The following is a 21,761-nucleotide window of genomic DNA, read 5'->3' on the forward strand; positions in this document are numbered from 1 at the left end:
GCTACAGAAGAATACTGAAGATAAGGTTGGATAGATCACGTAACTAATGAGGAGGTATTGAATAGGATTGGGGAGAAGAGAAGTTTGTGGCACAACTTGACTAGAAGAAGGGATCGGTCGGTAGGACATGTTTTGAGGCATCAAGGGATCACAAATTTAGCATTGAAGGGCAGTGTGGAGGGTAAAAATCATAGAGGGAGACCGAGAGATGAGTACACTAAGCAGATTCAGAAGGATGTAGGTTCCAGTAGGTACTGGGAGATGAAGAAGCTTGCACAGGATAGAGTAGCATGGAGAGCTGCATCAAACCAGTCTCAGGACTGAAGACAACAACAACAACAACAACAACAACAACAACAACAACCTTCAATTGGATAAGTCTATCAGTTGCTGAGAAAAAGGGTTCTTAATAGATGAATGAATAGACATAAGAAAAGACAAAAAAAATTTCCATGTGCAATATAATTACAAGTTTACCATTTTCATATTCTTTCCTTTGGTTCACTGTCAAACCTTCCCTTTTGCCTACTGGTTTCAGTGAGGTAGTTTGCCAATACCAAAATATATCACACAAATAGTTGTATCTTTTGACTGCACTGACTTGGAAGCTTCGATTTTTTTACATCGCCAAGGGGCTGTTGGCCTTAGTATGTTCCTGAGAAAAAGGGCTTTTAACAGTCAAATGGACAGGCAGGCAGACAACAAAGTGATCCCACAAGCATTCTGATTTTACCACCTGAGTTACAGAACCCTAAAAAGGAGAGAAAAACCTAGTCATACAAATGGACCATTGTGAAACCACATGTCTGGTTGAACAAAACTGGAAATGAAATGATTCAGGCCATGAATGAACAGAACTGGGAGCACTGTTTACTATTTAGTAGATAATTTCTAATGCAGTTCTTTGTTTATTTTGTAGGGGTTTTCAAAAAGGTTTTTGTTGTTATCTGGGAAATGATTTTATGAGGTATTATGAAATATATTTATCTGGAGTAAAATTTAAGGAATGGAGGGATTAAAAAAAGGATAAGACTAATAGACAGCTTTATTACTATTACATTTGTATGTTTTCACACCAGTAATTAACTGTTCAAATAATTTCATAATGGTCGGACATTTCTTACCTTCAGGAGATGAATTTCTAAGTAGTGGAGAAAAATTGTGTCATGAAATTTTAGCCCTGGATAGCTGACACCAGTAGGAACCAAAATTACTAATGTTGTGTAGGTCGACAAGGCACAATTTTTAAACTACGAAAACTTGGCACCACACATGCTCCGATTAACCAAGGGATTCCTGTTGCCGGATGCTCTGGACAACGTATGACCACGAATGCTTTGCCTGCCAGAGATCGTGATGTATCTAAAGTGGTCTGCACACTCAGTGGTGGCGTGCCAGCCTTCCACTCTCGGGTGCCTCAGAGCAAATCTGCCAGGGTCCCAACACATCCATTGTAGTTTCATGATAAGACGAACAGTGAACAAACCCATCAACAGCTGGTAGTTTGTGTACAGTAAGTCTTTTACAAATTGTGTCTGCCATGAAAAGGGCCTTTTTTGTAGCTAGGACATTGTTTACTTAAAGCAGGTACTTGAACTGGTGACCCTCTGATGCGACACAAGCTTGGTATGTCGAACTCTTTCAAGGATTCCTGGCATTGCCCTGATGTGATTGGTGGCATGTTGAATGTGATCCATTAATTCCTCTTTGTTTCTAGATGGTTCACTTCCGGATGGGTGAAATAGAACCTTGAAGAATCCCCACAGGAAAATGTCGAAAGACGTGAGGTCTAGTGATTGTGGGGGCCATATCCTATGAGCACCTCTGCCAATTACTCAGCCGTTGAAGAGTTCATTTAGATATCCACGCACAGCATGACTGTTAGGTGCGGGGGCCCCATCAAGCTGCAACCAGATGTGTAGCCGTATGTCCAGGGGAACATCTTCCAGCAGGTCAGGTAGAGTTTCTTGCAAAAAGCGAAGGTAGTTTGCACCGGTAAGTCTATGAGGCAGATGGACCTGCTCAATCAGATGGTCATCCACAATGCCTACCCAAATGCTGCGTGAAAATCATTCCTGGTGTCCATGAACATATGTGACATGAGGATTTCCCCTTGCCCAGTAATGAACATTTCGAGTGTTGTAAAGGCCATCCCAACGGACGATGCACTCATCGGTAAACAACACAACAGCGGCAAAGTTGGGATCTCATGCAACACATTGCAGAAACCACCAGCAAAACCCTAGCCTGTGTTCATAGGCCACCACAGGATTTAGGTCTTGGACAGGATGGAAACTAAATGGACGCTGGCTGTCATCCCTCAAAACATCACACACTAACCGATGAGTGACCCCCATGTCGTGTCCAAACGAAGCATTTCATAATGTTCACGGTCTTCCAGCATCACCATGATATCCTGCTAATGAACCTGTTTCGCCATGTCGCTGGTGAACTGCTATACATGTATGCGGGTATGAGTGGTGTCTTGCTGGGTACTGTTCCTCATACAACCATCGAGCTTTTTACCTTCGTCTAATCCGTAAACAAAAACCTTATCTCATTGTTCTTCAAACGAATAGTGTGCCACCATGCTTACTATATGACTAAATCATAGGTAATGTGTGTGCTCCACAGCGAAGCTTACATGTGAATGCCTCTGACGTGAGGTGGAGACAAGCAACACTATCTATTCGACACATGTGTATATCATGTTGGGTCAGTGACGGGGCAAGGGATGTCTGTATGTGGGAACCGAAAACCATAGCACTGCCTGTCAACCGATGAACGGCAACAGGGAAATACCATGGCCAATCGGAGTGTGTGGTGACAAGTTTCCGTAGTTTAAAAATGGTGCGTTGTCAACCTAGACAACATTAGTCATTTTGGTTCCTACTGGCATCAGCTATCCAGAATTAAAATTTCATGTCACAGTTTTTCTCCAACCTGTATAAAAGTAGAAATAGCTCTTTTGAATTTTTAGTTCCTTTCTCAAGAAGGAAAGAGAAATAGGTTTGCGAATTTTATGAATGAGGGGCAGTTCACTCAAGAGTCCAGAAAGAGAGGGTTCCACCTGTTTCGAGGATGAGAATCGACAAAAATATCTTCACTCTTCCACAATGAATGTGTTTAGAAATTTTTATATAACTCCATCCATTAAAGTCTAATGGCATAATGTTCTGGGATAAAGCTACGAAAGAAACACTTAATTTGAGTCTACCTGTCATATCACAGAAAACTCATCAAATAAATGAAAGATGGAAGATTAGAATTTAATTTCCCATCAATGACAAGGTCATTAATGAAAGAGCACAAGTTAGGACCGGTCAAGGATGGTAAGGAAATTAACCAGGCCATTATACAGGATGTTTCAAAAATGACCGGTATCTTTGAAACGGCAATACAAACTAAACAAGCAGCGATAGAAATACACCGTTTGTTGCAATATGCTTGGGACAACAGTACATTTTCAGGCAGACAAACTTTCTAAATTACAGTAGTTACAATTGTCAACAACAGATGGCGCTGCGTTCTGGGAAACACTATAGTACAATATTTTCCACATATCCACCATGCGTAGCAATAATATGGTGTAGTCTCTGAATGAAATTACCCGAAACCTTTGACAACGTGTCTGGTGGAATGGCTTCACAAGCAGATGAGATGTACTGCTTCAGCTGTTCAATTGTTTCTGGATTCTGGCGGTACACCTGGTCTTTCAAGTGTCCCCGCAGAAAGAAGTCACAGGGGTTCATGTCTGGTGAATAGGGAGGCCAATCCACGCCACCTCCCATATGTTTCGGATAGCCCAAAGCTATCACACGATCATCGAAATATTCATTCAGGAAATTAAAGACGTCGGCAGTGCGATGTGGCCGGGCACCATCTTGCATAAACCACGAAGTGTTCACAGTGTCGTCTAAGGCAGTTTGTACCACCACAAATTCACGAAGAATGTCCAGATAGCGTGATGCAGTAATCGTTTCGGATCTGAAAAATGGGACAATGATTCCTTTGGAAGAAATGGCGGCCCAGACCAGTACTTTTTGAGGATGCAGGGACGATGGGATTGCAACATGGGGCTTTTTGGTCCCCCATATGCGCCAGTTCTGTTTATTGACGAAGCCGTCCAGGTAAAAATAAGCTTCGTCAGTAAACCAAATGCTGCCCACATGCATATCGCCGTCATCAATCCTGTGCACTATATCGTTAGCGAATGTCTCTCGTGCAGCAATGGTAGCGGCGCTGAGGGGTTGCCGCGTATGAATTTTGTATGGATAGAGGTGTAAACTCTGGCGCATGAGACGATACGTGGACGTTGGCGTCATTTGGACCACAGCTGCAACATGGCGAACGGAAACTCAAGGCCACTGTTGGATCACCTGCTGCACTAGCTGCGCATTGTCCTCTGTGGTTGCCGTACGCGGTCGCCCTACCTTTCCAGCACGTTCATCCGTCACGTTCCCAGTCCGTTGAAATTTTTCAAACAGATCCTTTATTGTATCGCTTTTGAGTCCTTTGGTTACATTAAACCTCCGTTGAAAACTTCATCTTGTTGCAACAACACTGTGTTCTAGGCGGTGGAATTCCAACACCAGAAAAATCTTCTGTTCTAAGGAATAAACCATGTTGTCCACAGCACACTTGCACGTTGTGAACAGCACACGCTTACAGCAGAAAGACGACGTACAGAATGGCGCACCCACAGACTTCGTTGTTTTCTATATCTTTCACATCACTTGCAGCGCCATCTGTTGTTGAAAATTGTAACTACTGTAATTTCGAAAGTTTGTCCGCCTGAAAATGTACTGTTGTCCCAAGCATATTGCAACAAACGGTGTATCTCTATCGCTGCTCGTTTAGTTTTTATTGAGGTTTCAAATATACCGGTCATTTTTGAAACACCCTGTAAAAGGAAGCGTCTGTCACTTGCCTTAACTGATGAGGGGTAATCATAGTGAAATTAAATCTAGAAGCTCAGACAGATATGAACGTGTTCCTTTCAGATTTTAGTGTAGTGCCTCATCCAATATGCCAATTCATTCACTTTGCTCAGAGACAGACATTTTAACTGCACCAATATGTTGATCCCTGTTTCCTCATCTGAATGTTTAGTCACCTAATCATCAGTTGTTTATGTCTCACAAACCAGTAAGGAAAATACTACTCTTCAGCCTCAAATGTTAATATTGATTTATTATTGATGCAACTGTAAAAGCTGTTATCACAAAGTAGAACTACACCAGAAAATTATAGCACATTTCACTATTCAGTGCTAAAACTATGATCACTGTTCTCTTCTCACTTTTCATATTAGGAGGGAATTGTAGCTTATTTGATAATTGAAAGATGCCAAAAGGAACATAAAATACATTCCTGGGTATGGAACTACTGTGCACAATGTTCTCTCATTATTTCTGTCTGCCATTTATGTTCTCGAAATGGTAGGTCTTAATACGTTATAATGTTTGACAAGTTCACTACATCTTTTAACACCAGGATTACCACATCAGTTACTCAAAAGACATCATTATTTTTAAATATAGGAAAATGCATGGAGTATAGATATTTATGTATCAAACTACGTGCAGTCAAGAATATGAAAGCTTAGATATACATTTAGGAGATAGAATCGAGTAACACTGACTTCAAGCAAATCAGGAAGCACAAGGTTGGAGAAAAGACTGAATGATAGTGGAATTGCTAAGTAGGCACAGAAAGATCATATCAGAACAAAGCAGAATGAAAAAAAAATATTAATATTTCTTTGTGGTGTTTAGAAGTTCAGCTATAAACTTAGTCTTATGTATTCATGGTAAATTAAGTAGTGCCAGTGATATGACCAGCAGTAGAAAGTCAGATGACAGCCGTAGTTACATTCATGAAAAGAAAACTAATGAATAAAGTAGATATGCAACAGTTAAAAGTATAGGAATGCAAAAGGTTACACTATAAAGTTTTATTTCATACAAAATGCCAACAACAGAAAACAGTACTGATTGACAGTCTCTGTTGTGCCTATCCGCATCTCTGCTGTGTGGTAAGAATCAACTATTCTTTTCATAATATTGTCAAAATACCAATAAGGTTTCATGCATCCAATTTGCTAGGGAAAAGTGTATTAAAAATTCTGAAAGAGTGGATATACAATATGAAACAGCAGATGAACAATCTAAAGCAGTGGACAAACACAGAACTGTAGTCTTCTTAAGGCAGATACAATAACATTGTTTTTCAGATGAATTTTGTCTCTCTCGTCAAACAATAAAAATCCAATATGAAACAATGATCTTATTATGAAAAGGATAGACCGCTACTTATCATATAGACGACATGTTGAATTACAAACAGGCACAATAAAAAGACTGCTAAACAAGTAAATAAGCTTTCAGCCAAAAGGCCTTCTTCTGAAGTAGATGACACACACACACACACACACACACACACACACACACACACACACACAGTCTCTGGCTGCTAAGGCCAGACTGTGAACAGCAGCACATGATGAGAAAATCAGTTACGCAGTGAGAATAAGGAGGAGGCTGGGAGAGGGGGAGGGATAGCATAGTAGGGGTGAGGGACAGTAAAGTGCTGCTTGTGGTAGTACACAGGTATGAGGTGAGGAGACAGTAGGGCAGCTAGGTGTGATCGGGAGGTTAGACAGAGGGGGAAGAAGAAAAGAAGATAAGTACAAAGACTGTGGGTGTGTTGGTGGAATAGATGGTTGTGTAGTGCTGGAATGGGAACAGGGAAGGGGTAGATGGGTAAGGACAATGACCAATGAGCACAATTCAGAAAATCTGGTGTTGGTGGGAAGGACCCAGATGGCACAGGCTGTGAAGCAATCATTGAAATGAAGCACATCATGTCGGACAGTGTGCTCAGCAACTGAATGGTATAGCTGTTTCTTGGCCACAGTTTGTTGGTGGCCACTCATGCGGACAGACAGCTTGTTGGTTGTCATGCCCACATAGAATGCAGCACAGTGGTTGCAGCTTAGCTTGTAGATCACATGACTGGTTTCACAGGTAGCCCTGCTTTTGATAGGATGGACGATGTTAGTGACTGGATTGGAGTAATTTGGGGTGGGAGGATGTTTGGATCAGATCTTGCATCTATGTCTATTACAGGGATATGAGCCATGGGACAAAGGGGTTCGAAGCAGGGGTTGTGTAGGGATGATGGACAACAATACTTTGTAGGTTCGGTGGGTGGCAGAATACCACTGTGGGAGGGGTGGGAAGGATAGTGGGTAGGCCACTCCTCATTTCAGGGTACAACGAGAGGTAGTCAAAACCCTGGCAGAGAATCTGATTCAGTTGCTCCAGTTCTGGGTGGTACTGAGTCCCAAGGGGAATGTTCATCTGTGGCCAGTTGGTGGGATTTTGGGTTATAGTGGGTGACTGGAGAAATAAAAGCATGCGAGATTTGCTTTTGTACAAGATTTGGAGAATAATTACAGTCTGTGAAATCCTCAGTGAGACCCTTGGTATATTTTAAGAGAGACTTCTCATCACTACAGATGCGATAGACATGGATAGCAAGGCCATATGGAAGAGACTCATCCAGGTATTCTTTCACTTAATGATGTTTATTCTCCCTGCACAGAGGTGTGATACACATAATCTCTTGGTATGGAATGGATGGCAGAAGTTGAAGTGGAGGTACTGCTAGTGGTTGGTAGGTGTGGTATGGAAAGAGGTACTGATTCAGCCATCTTTGAGGTGGAGGTCAACATCGAGGAAGGCGGCTTGTTGGGTTGAGAGGATCAGGAGAAGTTAATGGGGAAGAAGGTGTTGAGGATCTGGAGGAATGTGGATAGAATGCTCTCACCCTTGATCCAGATCACGAACATGTCTTCAGTGAATCTGAACCAGGTGAGAGGTTTGGGATTCTGGGTATAGACAGCCTTTGAATAGGTTAGCATAGGTTTGTGCCATGCAGGTGTCCATGGCCATACCCTTGATTTGTAGTAGGTGATGCCTCCAGAGGAGAAGTAATTGCGGGTGAGGATATATTCAGTCATGGTGACTAGAAAGGATGTTGTAGATTTGGAATCCATCATGCGTTGGGAAAGGTGGTGTTCAATAGTGGCAAGTCCATGGGCATTAGGGATGTTAGCAGGAGCAGAAACTATGGAGAGTTAGTGGTGGAACTGGTATCTTTTATATAGGAGGGGAGGTTGTGGGTAATAGGCTGAATGTATGGGTCTAAGAGAGTTAGGCACAGTAATCGGCCACAATGGGTTTATGAATCTTAGGAAGCACGTAAAATGTAGGAGTGTAGGGAGGTAGGAGCAAGGAGAGAGATGGACTCCAGAGAAAGGTTCTGTGATAGGCCTAAGGATTCGAGGAGAGACTGGAGATCCTGCTGCATTTGTGAAATGGGGTCACTGTGGCAGGGTTCGCAGTTGGATGAATGACAGCTGGCAGTTCTCCTGATAGGCAATCCTGCAGTTCAAAAAAACAATAGTGGAGCCTTTGTCAGCAGGTAACATTATAAGGTCAGGATACGTTTTTATGTGGTGGGTTACGGTTATTTCTGCAGATGTATGGTTGGCTTGCATGTTGACGGATTTGGAGAATGATGGCAATGCAAGATTTGAGATCAACAAATTCAGGAAAGTTAACAGGGGGTGATCTGGAGGCAGTGTAGATGGATAACATTTGGATGGAGGAGTGAAATGAGTCAGGCAGGATTCAACATTGGTCTTTGGTCAAGTCTGACTGATAGAGTTGGTGACGAAAAAGTGCTTCCACTGTAGGGACCAGGTGACGGAGAGGTCTCTAACAAGTTCTGCAAGATTTAATTTGGTGGTGGAGCAAAATGTGAGGCCTTCAGAAAGAACTATTTCTGTGGGGCTGAGGCTTTTTGAGGAAAGGTTCATGACTGTTTTTCAGGTCTGTATATGTTCTGCATTCAATAGTGTGGTGGGAGTGAGTTTTTGAGAATGGGGTAAGTGTAGTGGCTCTGCAAGGCAGAGTTTTTCAGATGTGAAGGGATGTGGGGGAGGTTTGGAGGTTGTAGTAGAGGTGGAGGAGGTGGATAGTGGTAGTCCAAGTAGGGAGTAGGAAGGGAACACGGTGGAGAGTTTTCTGAAGTGGCATTATGCATGGTGCTCTAGTTCCTGGAGGGCAAGAGTTTCTATGTGCAATAAGGGAGCCAGGAATTTGAGATTGCATAGCAGGAGAATTTTACAGATGGAAAAAGGTATTGCAACAAGGTTTGGGCCTGACTGTCATGATTTTGCAGGACTTTGTTGATGAGGATTAAGGACTGGCAGAATCTGAACAGATAGAGGTAATTGTGAAAGGAGAGGTTGCAGCTGAAGATGGGTAATTTGATGGCAAGGCCATTTGGGATCTATAAACCCATCAAACAGGACTCCCCATTGTGGATAGTTACTGTGCCCCCACAGAGAGAAACTCTGCTCTCGCAGACCAACAACTATTACCCACAACCTACAGTCCTGTATTACAGATACCAACCATTTTCTCCACCAACTCTCCACAGTTCCTGCTCCTTTACCACCTGGTGCCCTGCTCACCACTATTGATGCCACTTCAGTTTACACTAACATCCCTAATGCCCATGGCCTTACTGCTATTGAACATTACCTTTCCCAATGATGGATTCCAAGCCTATAACCTCATTCCTAGTCACCATGACTGACTGTATCCTCACCCACAATTTCCACTTTGAAGGTATCACCTACAAACAAATCCGATATATGGCTATGAGCCGTCTAGAGGAGTCCTTTCTTACCACCCAGAATCCCAAACTCATCATCTGGTTCGGATTCAGTGATGATGTCTTCATGATCTGGATAGTGCGAGGACACCCTATCCACATTTCTCCCATCTCTTGACCTGGTCCTCCCTCAGCCAATAAACCACCTATCTTGATGTTGACCTGTTTCTCAAGGATGACTACATCAGTACCTCGGTCCATATCAAGCCTACCAATCACCAACAATACCTCCACTTCACCAGCTGCCACCCACTCCATACCAAGAAGTGCCTATGATACAGCCTAGCCACCTGCGGCCATCACATCTTTAGTGAGAAGCAGTCCCTCTCAAAATACACCTAGGTTCTCACTGAGACATTCACAGACTGTAATTACCCTACCAACTCCGTACTCTCCAGTCACCCACCATCTACAAAAGTCCCACCAACTGGCCACAGAGGAGCATTCCCCTCATGACTCAGAACCACAAAGGACTGGAGCTACTGAAACACATTCTCTGCAAGTATTTTGATGTCTCATTGTGCCTTGAAATGAGGAATGTCCTACACAATATACTTCCTACCCCTCCCCCCACAGTGGTTTTCCACCACCCACCAAATCTACACAATATCCTTGCCCATTGCTACACAACTCCTGCTTCCAACCCTTGCCCCATGGCAAACGTCCCTGTAATAGACCGAGATGCAAGACCTGCCCCATACATCCTCCCACCTACACCACCTCCTCCAGTCCAGTCACAAGCATCGCCAGCCCCATCAAAGTAAGGGTACCTATGAAACCGGACATGTGATCTAAAAGCTAAGCTGCAGCCACTGTGCTGCTTTCTCTGCAGGCATGACAACCAACAAGCTGTCTGTCCACATGAATGGCCATCAACAAACTGGCCAAGAAACAGCTGTACCACCCAGTTGCTGAGCAAGCTGTCCAACACAACACTCTTCATTTCTATGACTACTTCACAGCCCATGCCATCTTCTCTCCTTTTCCACTGCCCCCTGCCTCCTCCTCCATTTAACCTCCTGATTGCACTTAGTTGCCCTACCCTCTCCCAATCTCGTCCCTGCATGCTCCCACAAGCAGCACTTTACAATCCTCCACTCCTACCCTGCTATCCCTCCCCACCCCAGCCTCCTCCTTATCCCCCCTATCACCCAGTTGCTTCTCCTACTATGGGCTGCTGCAAACAGCCTGGCCTCAGCAGCCAGAATCTGTGGTCGCGCGCGCGTGTGTGTGTGTGTGTGTGTGTGTGTGTGTGTGTGTGTGTGTGTGTTTTGTCTATTCTAATGAAGACATGTTTGGCCAAAAACTTTGTCAGACAGTCTTTTTGTTATGGCTATCTGCGACTCAACATCTCCACTACATGGTGTGTAGCAACTATCCTTTTCATAATTTTGTCATTATTCCATCCTGGACTTCAAACTGTCAGAACTCCTTTTCATATTATCTCTTTTCGTGTGTTTTCTAGTGTCAGCAATTACAGAATTGCTGCTGTTCTTGTTGTTTGATTATCGTAGTAATCCTGCCTAAGGTTAGTAAACACATGTGTACAAGAATATATCCTCAGCATCAAATAGTCCACAACCTAAGACTTGGAAGTAAGTCATCCAATCATGGATGATGTTTATGGTTTTTCCCACTGTAAAATTGTGCATCGCTTTATTTACTACAATAAAAAGGGACACAAATGGCAGCTATTCCAAAGGTACAAGTAATTTAACACACACACACACAGTGAAGTCATTTATAAGTTTTACCTGAGAAGATGAGACAATGTGACGCTTATCTGGTGACCAGTCTGAACACAGGACCTTTGCTTGATGCCCTTTGAGCAAACGTCGAGGCTTGATATTGAGATAATTTATCACCTCCAGTCTTTCAGCGACAGTTGACACTAAATGGAATGTGAGTAAAAGTTATTAATGCCATGAAAGACACAAAAAATGTTGCAGTGAAATTTACTATCAATGCTAGAAAAATATCATAACATCATGCATAAAAAGGATATGATACATGAAGTAAATAAGTATCTGTAGGACAAATCATTAAAAAGATTTCTGGAGACCAGTTTTTCTGACACAGTACAAAATGTTCTAGGAACGCTTGAATCCTGATTCCATGAAAATGTAATAAAAGTGAATGTCACAAAGGCACAGATAATGGAGTTTGTCTCTAAATGATCAGAAATGTGCCATGTAAAAGTAGCTCACAATAATCAATTGAAGACAGAAATAAGCCATGTGGACTTCTTGGGCCTAAACCTTGACAAAATTTTAAACTGGAAGACACATAGACTTCTTGACAAATAAATTAAACACACTACCACTTGCAATAAAATTTAACCAAACAGATAAAAAATCTACTCACCAACTGGCAGCAGGAGAACACACACAAATAAAGGTTAAGAAAATTTTCTACCTTTTGGAGTCAGTGGCTCCTTCTAGCAGAAGGGATGATGGGTTGTGAACTGATATTTCCAGTTTGACATTACGTGTGAAGGAAGGTCATCTCTTCACCACAGCAGCATGATCAAATGGAGGTCTAGAGCTGAAAGTGAGGCCCTTCCATAATACAGATAATTCAGGAGGGGGGAGTATCTTAGATGAGAGGTTGACAACACTGTAATGATGTGGCTGGTTCTTGTGATCATGAGTCACCACTGCTCTGAGAGGCAGTGGTGAAGGCTGATGGATGTTAAAGAAGATTGGCCAAGCCTGGTGGTTGATGGAGTGGCTGTTTAGGGAGCTGGAGAGGGACAGGAAGGAAAACACCTTACCCATATGTAATGAAATACCCAGGAAGACTAGTATTTCTGCTATACTTACAGGTTTACAATTACAAATCCTACAGCCCTCTTTTGTATTTTCGCTCGCAAACATATTGCGTGCATTACCATTCGTATCATCAACTATGAGTTGCAGTATGTCATCTGTAACCAGTAGCCTAAAGAAACCCATTGGCATGTTGCCAGCAGGATTTATCTGCAAATATTCTGCTTTTGTAAATGGATGATACTGCATCCCATGTGGTTCTTCATGCCAAGTCGCACCTGGTTTGCTTACTTCTGTGAGCACGGGTTCTTTATTGTCGGCGATTTCCACATCCTTGTCATCCGTATCGTTCACTAAACATATTCGACAGTTCTGCTTCCACACTGTCATCACTATCATATGTTTCTGTAGTCTGCAAATTACAGCCACCCTCCTCTGGTTTGTCTCCTCTGAACTCAACACCACTATCTTCTCACACACTCAGTAACTCATGGTCAGTATATTATTCACTCTTCCTACTCTTTTTTGGGTTAGAAGGCCCTGATATCAGTTGATTCACCGCCATTGCAAACAGTGCATAACACTGTAAAATGTTATGTCATATTTCGTAGGTTGCTTATACTAACACGAGTGCACAGCTGAACAAACTAAACTGAGTACTCAGCTAGCGAAGGCACCACTTAAAAGCATCAGCTGCACTGGCCTGTTGATCGCGGAAGCGCTTCTAAGTGTCAGCCGCAGCGAACATGTTAACTGGAATAACACGCACTGCCAAAGGGAGAACCACCTATGAAATGACCCATGTTGTGTACCAGCTGTTACATAAGCACTGTTTGACCTTCTACATTTGTACGACCACCAGCATGTTATCAGTGCAAGACATTTTGTCAGTAAGCTCTCAGGTTTTCAAGTCTCATCTGTTGCAGTCCCCAACACTCGATCTTTCCTTCTCATATCATTAAGTAAGTCTCCCTAGACCTGGGGTACTTGGTGACTTTTCCAAGCTCATACAACAATACGGTATGATCATCTCTTGTTTTCATAGCATAAATTAGCTGTAGGCTTAATGATAATATATCCATTTTAATTATGTCTTTTGTAATATTTTCATCTAAATGTACTACTAATATTTTCTAACAGATATGTATAATCAGTGGATTCATATCTCTGTGCTGATTTGTTAAAATAGTAATGATTTTCTAATCTCGAGGAAGAGACACTATTTACATAAATAATGTACCATGAAGGAATTATCCAAACGGGAAAGTGATAGATGTAATGAGCATGTACAGACAAACAAACTGTAACAATTTCAGAAAAAAATGGAAGATTTATTAACAAGAAAAAGCTTTACAAATTGAGCAAGTCAATACCACATTGGCCCACTTCTGGCCCTGATGCAAGAAGTTATTTGGTTTGGCACTGATTGACAGAGTTGTTGTATGCCCTTCTGAAGAATACTGGGCCAAATTCTGTCTAAATGGCATGTTAAATCGTCATAATCCAGAGCTGGTTGAAGGGCCTTGCCCATAATTCTCCAAATGTTGTCAACGGAGATCTGGCAATCCCGCTAGCCAAGGCAAGGTTTGACAAGCATGAAGACAAGCAGTAGAAACTCTCATAGGGTGTGGACAGACATTAGCTTGCTCAAGTGTAAGCGCGGAACGGCTTGCCGTGAATGACAAAAAAATAGAGCACAGACTATCGTGAATGTACTGCTGTGCTGCAAGGGTGCCTTGGATGACAGCCGAAGAGGTCTTGCTATTAAAAGGAATGGCATCCCAGATAATTACTCTTGGTTGTCAGGCCATATAGCGGGAGACAGTCAGGCTGGTATCCCACAGCTGTCCTGGGCTCCTCCAGACACTTTCTCTTGAAGAAATTATCCAATTTATCTGAAATTCTAATCATTTGTTTGTCTGTACAAGTACATCACCTCCATCAATTTCCCTGGGTAATTCCTCCTCAGCGAGTTGTTGTTGGTTTTTTTTTTTGCCCCCTCTCCCTTATCTTACAGAGTTTCATGATAATAATAAGTCTACAATGGTAACTTTGTATCACTTTAAAATGTTAAGAAGTTTCACATTAGTCACATCTTTTGTATACATCAATTGTCTTTGAACTGAAACGAATTGTCGAGTCTTGGCAGACTAATCTGTGCACAATATCATACATCATCTTTCAATTTAAATATGCAACCAATGAAAGCATTTAGCATATTTCCTTTTGGAGTGTTTTTGGGGTAATAAATTTTAATTCACACCTCTAACAGAAGCTATAATCCGTTGGTACAGGCATTGAGTTTTGACATTATTATCTTCCACTGCAAGTTTATGTTCTTTCCTGGAATTATATACTGTGCTTCTGAGCATAGGTCATGATGTAATTGATAATGGTGAACTAAATAGTCCCTGAACCTACAGTCAGACTCAAAGGTAGTTGTACCATCGATTATTGTGTAATGACTAAAAAACTTCAGCCTATGGAGCTGTAACAGATAATAAATATTGGCAAAGCACTTCAAATGAAGTGTTTTGTGACTGCCAGAATGATGTCAAGTTGTGTGAAATGTGCATTAAACACTACAATGAATACAGACACACATATGCAAGAAAATTGAATTATTCCTGCCTGAATGCGGATCATCACATCATTTTCAGCTTGTTCAACTACAGCTATTGTTGCCGTGTGTGACTAAGAGATCTGTCATGTCAGTTTACCGAGGACAAGCAAAGACAGGTTATCTGCAGCTCACAATGATGGATGACTATAAGTGCTGTTTTCAGTAGCTCTGACATTGAATTCAGAATTATCCCTCTTTGTAACCATTGCTCCTGAATTTTACCATTCAGACCAAACACGATTCGGACAAATGGATGAGCTAACCCCATTCTTTTGCAGGAAAATCACCAGTAAAAGTACTTAAATATGTATACTCTTTTACATTTTCACAAATCATTGCTGTAATTCTGTCTGAGGATCAACCCTGTTCCTGTCCCACCCAAGCATCCACATCTGATCCCATCTAAAGGAGGGCACCTCTCATCTAGAGCCTCACCTTCCAGATCCTCACGAGGTGTCGCACTGCTGGTGCCTTCATTATGTTCCTCAGCAACATAATTTCTTTTCGTGAATCAGAGTGACCTATGCAGTTAAAACCAAATATTTGTGTATACCATATATGAATTCACACAACCTTTGTGTAATCGGGTGACAGAACTACTTTCACATCTATGTACATTAAACAAATGATGCTCTTATGATGAGGTTAGAAGTCAAGGGATACTTTCTAGTATCATGTCAGAATGCACTTTGCCCAATAACATGGTGCATTGTCATCCATGAAAATTACATCGTTGTTAGGGAACAAATGGTCTCCAAGTAGCCGAACATAACCGTTCGCTGTCAACGACTGGTTCAGTTGGACCAGAGGACCAACTCCATTCCATGTAAATACAGCCGCTACCAACTAGCACAGTACCTTGTTGTCAAATTGGGTCCATGGCTTCGTAGGGTCTGTCACACACTCAAATCCAACCATCAACTCTCACCAACTGATGCTGGGATTCATCTGACCGTGCCACAGTTTTCCAGTCACCTAGTGTCTCATGGACAAGGTCTGCTGCCATAGCCCGTTGACGCCAAATTTCACTACATTGCCCTAACAGATATGTTCATCACGCACCCCAACGTTTATTTCTGAGGTTATTTCATGCAGTGTCTCTTAGCACTGACAACTCTATACACAAACACCACTGCTCTCGGTCGTTAAGTGAAGGCTGTTGACCACTTATTGTCCATGGTGATTCATATCTGTAGTATCCAATCTTGTTCACAAATGGTAGGTGCTATTACTAGCTACACACATTGTACATGTGGAATGCTGCCAAAGGATTTTCAGATGTTGATTTCGGGACGTTTCGCAGAGCTGCAGCTGACCGACGAGACCTTCTGAGATCAGCACTATGATCTCTATTGATCATCTGAAATTTAGTGAACATTTACAGTCCACTCCAAGCCAGGTCTATGCAATCATAATCGCTAACAGGAGTGTTGCATGCTACATTTGAGCGACTGAAAGAGTGAGCCTGGCAGCCGGCAGCTATGCTGTCAATGCTACTAAACGACCATTTGTTGTTACACCGTGTTGGCCATCCATCTGTGAGTATCCCACTCACAAATTGTAGAGATATTGCAATGCCACACTACTGCAGCATGAAAAAAACACTAATAACCACAGGGATTCAAAACATACACACTTCATAATTTAAAAAAAAAGTTTTGTAATATGTCGCGATAAAGGTAATGAAGTTTCAGTATTTTATTACATATTATTTTAATGCATAATGCTATTCTTATCTGGATCTTAGGGAAGACTCTGGCAGAAACCTGAAATTCATAGCAGTGACGTTTTTGGATAAAATTCAAGTGTATACTGAAAGGATATGCAAATGGGAAATGGAGGTAGTGTATTTGTTGCAGTAGACAAGAAGCTCAAATCGACCGAGATAGAAATTCAAGCTGCATATGAGATTGTTTGGGCAAGACTCAGTATCAGGGGTTGATATAAAAAGGTAATTGGACCCATCTTATGATTTAACCACAAACTTTAGACAAAATTTCACTTAATTTGTATGTAAGTCCTGGATTGTACTGTAATCATCGATGGAGACTTTTATCATCCAACAATCAACAAGGAAAATTACAGTTTTCTTAGTGGTGGGCATATCAAGGCATTCTGTGAGACATTACTAAATGCCTTCTCTGAACACAACCTCAACAGATATTTCAGAACCCCCACTTGTTATGGGAATATATTAGCTCTAATGGCAACAAACAGATCTGACCTCTTTGAGGACACCCACAACGCAACTGGTATCAGTGACCATAACGCAGTTGTTGCGTTCCAACAACGATTACCGAAGTACGAAGGACAACTAAAACAAGCAGAAAGATATATATATAAAATAGATAGAAACTTCCACATAGGAAAAATATATTAAAAACAAAGATTCCAAAACTTACCAAGCGGGAAAGTGCCGGTAGACAGGCACAATAAAATAACACACAAACACAAAATTTCGAACTTTCGCAACCGGCAGCTGCTTCGTGAGGAAAGAGGGAAGGAAAAGGAAAGATGAAAGGATGTGGGTTTTAAGGGAGAGAGTAAGGAGTCATTCCAATCCTGGGAGCGGAAAGACTTACCTTAGGGGGAAAAAAGGATAGGTATATACTCACGCGTGCACACACACACACACACACACACACACACACACACACACACACACACACACACACACACCCGTCCATACATACACAGACACAAGCAGACATATTTAAAGGCAAAGAGTTTGGGCAGAGATGTCAGTCGAGGCGGAAGTGTGGAGGCAAAGATGATGTTGAATGACAGGTGAAGTATGAGTGGCGGCAACTTGAAATTAGCGGAGATTGAGGCCTGGAGGATAACGAGAAGAGAGAATATACTGAAGGCCAAGTTCCCATCTCCGGAGTTCGGATAGGTTGGTGTTGGTGGGAAGTATCCAGATAACCCGGACGGTGTAACACTGTGCCAAGATGTGCTGGCCGTGCACCAAGGCATGTTTAGCCACAGGGTGGTCCTCATTACGAACAAACACTGTCTGCCTGTGTCCATTCATGAGAATGGACAGTTTGTTGCTGGTCATTCCCACATAGAAAGCATCACAGTGTAGGCAGGTCAGTTGGTAAATCACGTGGATGCTTTCACACGTGGCTCTGCCTTTGATCGTGTACACCTTCTGGGTTACAGGACTGGAGTAGGTGGTGGTGGGAGGGTGCATTGGACAAGTTTTACACCAGGGGCGGTTACAAGGGTAGGAGCCAGAGGGTAGGGAAGGTGGTTTGGGGATTTCATAGGGATGAACCAAGAGGTTACGAAGGTTAGGTGGACGGCGGAAAGACACTCTTGGTGGAGTGGGGAGGATTTCATGAAGGATGGATCTCATTTGGGTGCAGGATTTTAGGAAGTCGTATCCCTGCTGGAGAGCCACATTCAGAGTCTGATCCAGTCCTGGGAAGTATCCTTTCACAAATGGGGCACTTTTGAGGTTCTTCTGTGAGAGGTTCTGGGTTTGAGGGGATGAGGAAGTGGCTCTGGTTATTTGCTTCTGTACCAGGTCGGGAGGGTAGTTGCGGGATGCAAAAGCTGTTTTCAGGTTGTTGGTGTAATGGTCCAGGGATTCAGGACTGGAGCAGATTCGTTTGTTACGAATGCCTAGGCTGTAGGGAAGGGCCCGTTTGATATGGAATGGGTGGCAGCTGTCATAATGGAGGTACTGTTGCTTGTTGGTGGGTTTGATGTGGACAGATGTGTGAAACTGGCCATTGGACAGATGGAGGTCAACGTCAAGGAAAGTGGCTTGGGATTTGGAGTAGGACCAGGTGAATCTGATGGAACCAAAGGAGTTGAGGTTCGAGAGGAAATTCTGGAGTTGATCTTCACTGTGAGTCCAGATCATGAAGATGTCATCAAGAAATCTGTAGCAAACTTTGGGTTGGCAGGCTTGGGTAACCAAGAAGGCTTCCTCTAAGTGACCCATAAATAGGTTGGCATACGAGGGGGCCATCCTGGTACCCATGGCTGTTCCCTTTAATTGTTGGTATGTCTGGCCTTCAAAAGTGAAGAAGTTGTGGGTCAGGATGAAGCTGGCTAAGGTGATGAGGAAAGACGTTTTAGGTAGGGTGACAGGTGATCGGCGTGAAAGGAAGTGCTCCATTGCAGCGAGGCCCTGGACGTGCGGGATATTTGTGTATAGAGAAGTGGCATCAATGGTTACAAGGATGGTTTCCGGGGGTAACAGACTGGGTAAGAATTCCAGGCGTTCGTGAAAGTGGTTGGTGTCTTTGATGAAGGATGGGAGACTGCATGTAATGGGTTGAAGGTGTTGATCTACGTAGGCAGAGATACGTTCTGTGGGGGCTTGGTAACCAGGTACAATGGGGCGGCCAGGATGTTTGGGTTTGTGAATTTTAGGAAGTAGGTAGAAGGTAGGAGTGCGAGGTGTCAGTGGGGTCAGGAGTTTGATAGAGTCACGTGAAAGGTTTCGTAGGGGGCCTAAGGTTCTGAGGATTCCTTGAAGCTCCGCCTGGACTTCAGGAATGGGATTACCTTGGCAAATTTTGTATGTAGAGTTGTTAGAAAGCTGACGCAGTCCCTCAGCCACATACTCCCGACGATCAAGTACCACGGTCGTGGAACCCTTGTCAGCCGGAAGAATGATGATGGATCGGTCAGCTTTCAGATCACGGATAGCCTGGGCTTTGGCTGTGGTGATGTTGGGAGTAGGATTAAGGTTTTTCAAGAAAGATTGAGAGGCAAGGCTGGAAGTGAGAAATTCCTGGAAGGTTCAGGAGTTTGATGGAGTCAGGTAAAAGGTTTTGTAGGGGGCCTAAGTTTCTGAGGATTCCTTGAAGCTCCCACTGGACTTCAGGAATGGGATTACCTTGGCAAAGTTTGTATGTAGAGTTGTCTGAAAGCTGACGCAGTCCCTCAGCCACATACTCCAGACGATCAAGTACCACGGCCGTGGAACCCTTGTCAGCCGGAAGAATGATGATGGATCGGTCAGCTTTCAGATCACGGATAGCCTGGGCTTCGGCTGTGGTGATGTTGGGAGTAGGATTAAGGTTTTTCAAGAAAGATTGAGAGGTAAAGAAACAGAAGTTACTGCATTTTAGGTGTAAAACAAAGTATAGGGCTACAGATAGAGTGGTGCTGAAATAAATGTATTTCGCTGTCAAGAAAGCAATGCATGATGCTTTCAATGACTACCATGGCAGAATATTATCAAGTGATCTTTCACAGAGCCCCAAGAAATTCTCATAACATGTAAAGGCTGTTAATGGCACCAAAGTTAGTGTTCAGTCCCTAGTGAATGAGACAGGAACTGAAATTGAGGGTAGCAAAGCAAAGGCTGAAATGCTTGACTCAGTTTCCAAATGTTATTTTACAAAGGAAAACCCAGGAGGAATGCCACAATTTAATCCTTGAACCACCAAAAAGATGAATGAAATACGTATGAGCATTAGTGGCTTTGAAAAACAGCTAAAATTGTTAAAATCAAACAAAAGGTCCAGGTCCGGATGGAATCCCTGTCATATTCTATACTGAATTTGCACCTGAGTTAACCCCGCTTCTAACTATAATCGATCATAGATCCCTCAAACAAAAAGCAATGCCCATTTCTTAGGAGAAAAAAAAAAAAAAAAAAAAAAAAAAAAAAAAAAAAAAAAAAAAAAAAAAAAAGGTCTCACCCATCTACAAGAAAGGTAATAGAAGTGAACTGCAATACTACCATTCAATATCCTTGACATTGATTTGTTATAGAGTCTTCGAATATATTCTGAGCTCAAATACAATGTGTATCTTGGACAGAATTACCTCCTCAGTGCCAACCAGCAAAGATTTCAGAACAACGATCATATGAAGCCCAGCTTGTACTTTTCTCACATGACATATTGAAAGCTTTGGATCAAGGCATTCAGGTAGATGCTATACCAAGAAAGTCTATTAACAAAATCTCAGGAACCGGCTTTAAATGATTAATCTAGGATTATACTATAACTCCCACATATCGCTCACATTGGGACTGTCAGGATAAGATTAGAGTAATTAATGCGTGCATGGAGGCATTCAAACAATCATTCTTCTTGCACTCAATACATGAATGGAACAGGAAGTAACCCTAATAACTGGTACAATGGGATGTACGCTCTGCCTTGCACCTCATGGCAGTTTCCAGAGTGTGTATATAGATGCAGATGCCACAGTCTTAAAAGATGGTGCCTCAATATGCACATCTCCTATATCGCTCTCATTAGTTTCACCACTGCTAATGCTATCATCCGTCAGTCATATCTCGCACCCTTTCTTCCACCAGTGCACATTCTCGTTGTTACACCTCTCCCAAGACATGTCACATATGCTTGACAATATTGCTCCACTAGCTTAACTGTCCACTGCTTCACTCGTGTAGCCTATATGTTCTGTGCGAACTTTTTTTTCTTCAATCAACTTTTTACGTTCACATATTGTACCACCACCTAAACTTTTCATGCTATTTAAGGACAAAAAAGCATGGTCTTTTGCAAATTTACTTCTGATCAAAATTTATTCTGGAAGCTGGTGTTCAAGTATATTTTTAAGCATGCCTTTTGCTTTCTTGTGGTGTCATTTCCATACAAACTTTCATCCCCTAACACATG

At 42.5% G+C, this 21,761-nt stretch overlaps 1 protein-coding gene across 6 annotated transcripts in view; it reads right to left on the bottom strand.

Moving 5' to 3' along the window:
• Positions 1-21,761, bottom strand: part of LOC126365975 (guanine nucleotide-binding protein subunit beta-5) — a 180,606-nt gene that overhangs the window by 79,904 nt on the left and 78,941 nt on the right. For all 6 annotated transcript variants that reach the window (XM_050008777.1, XM_050008780.1, XM_050008782.1 and 3 more), the window contains one exon: positions 11,505-11,641. In XM_050008777.1, coding sequence (XP_049864734.1) covers positions 11,505-11,641 — 137 coding nt within the window. The remainder of the gene's footprint in view (positions 1-11,504; positions 11,642-21,761) is intronic.

This window comes from Schistocerca gregaria, chromosome 4, assembly GCF_023897955.1.
Source record: "Schistocerca gregaria isolate iqSchGreg1 chromosome 4, iqSchGreg1.2, whole genome shotgun sequence".
Taxonomy (NCBI): Eukaryota; Metazoa; Arthropoda; class Insecta; order Orthoptera; family Acrididae; genus Schistocerca; species Schistocerca gregaria.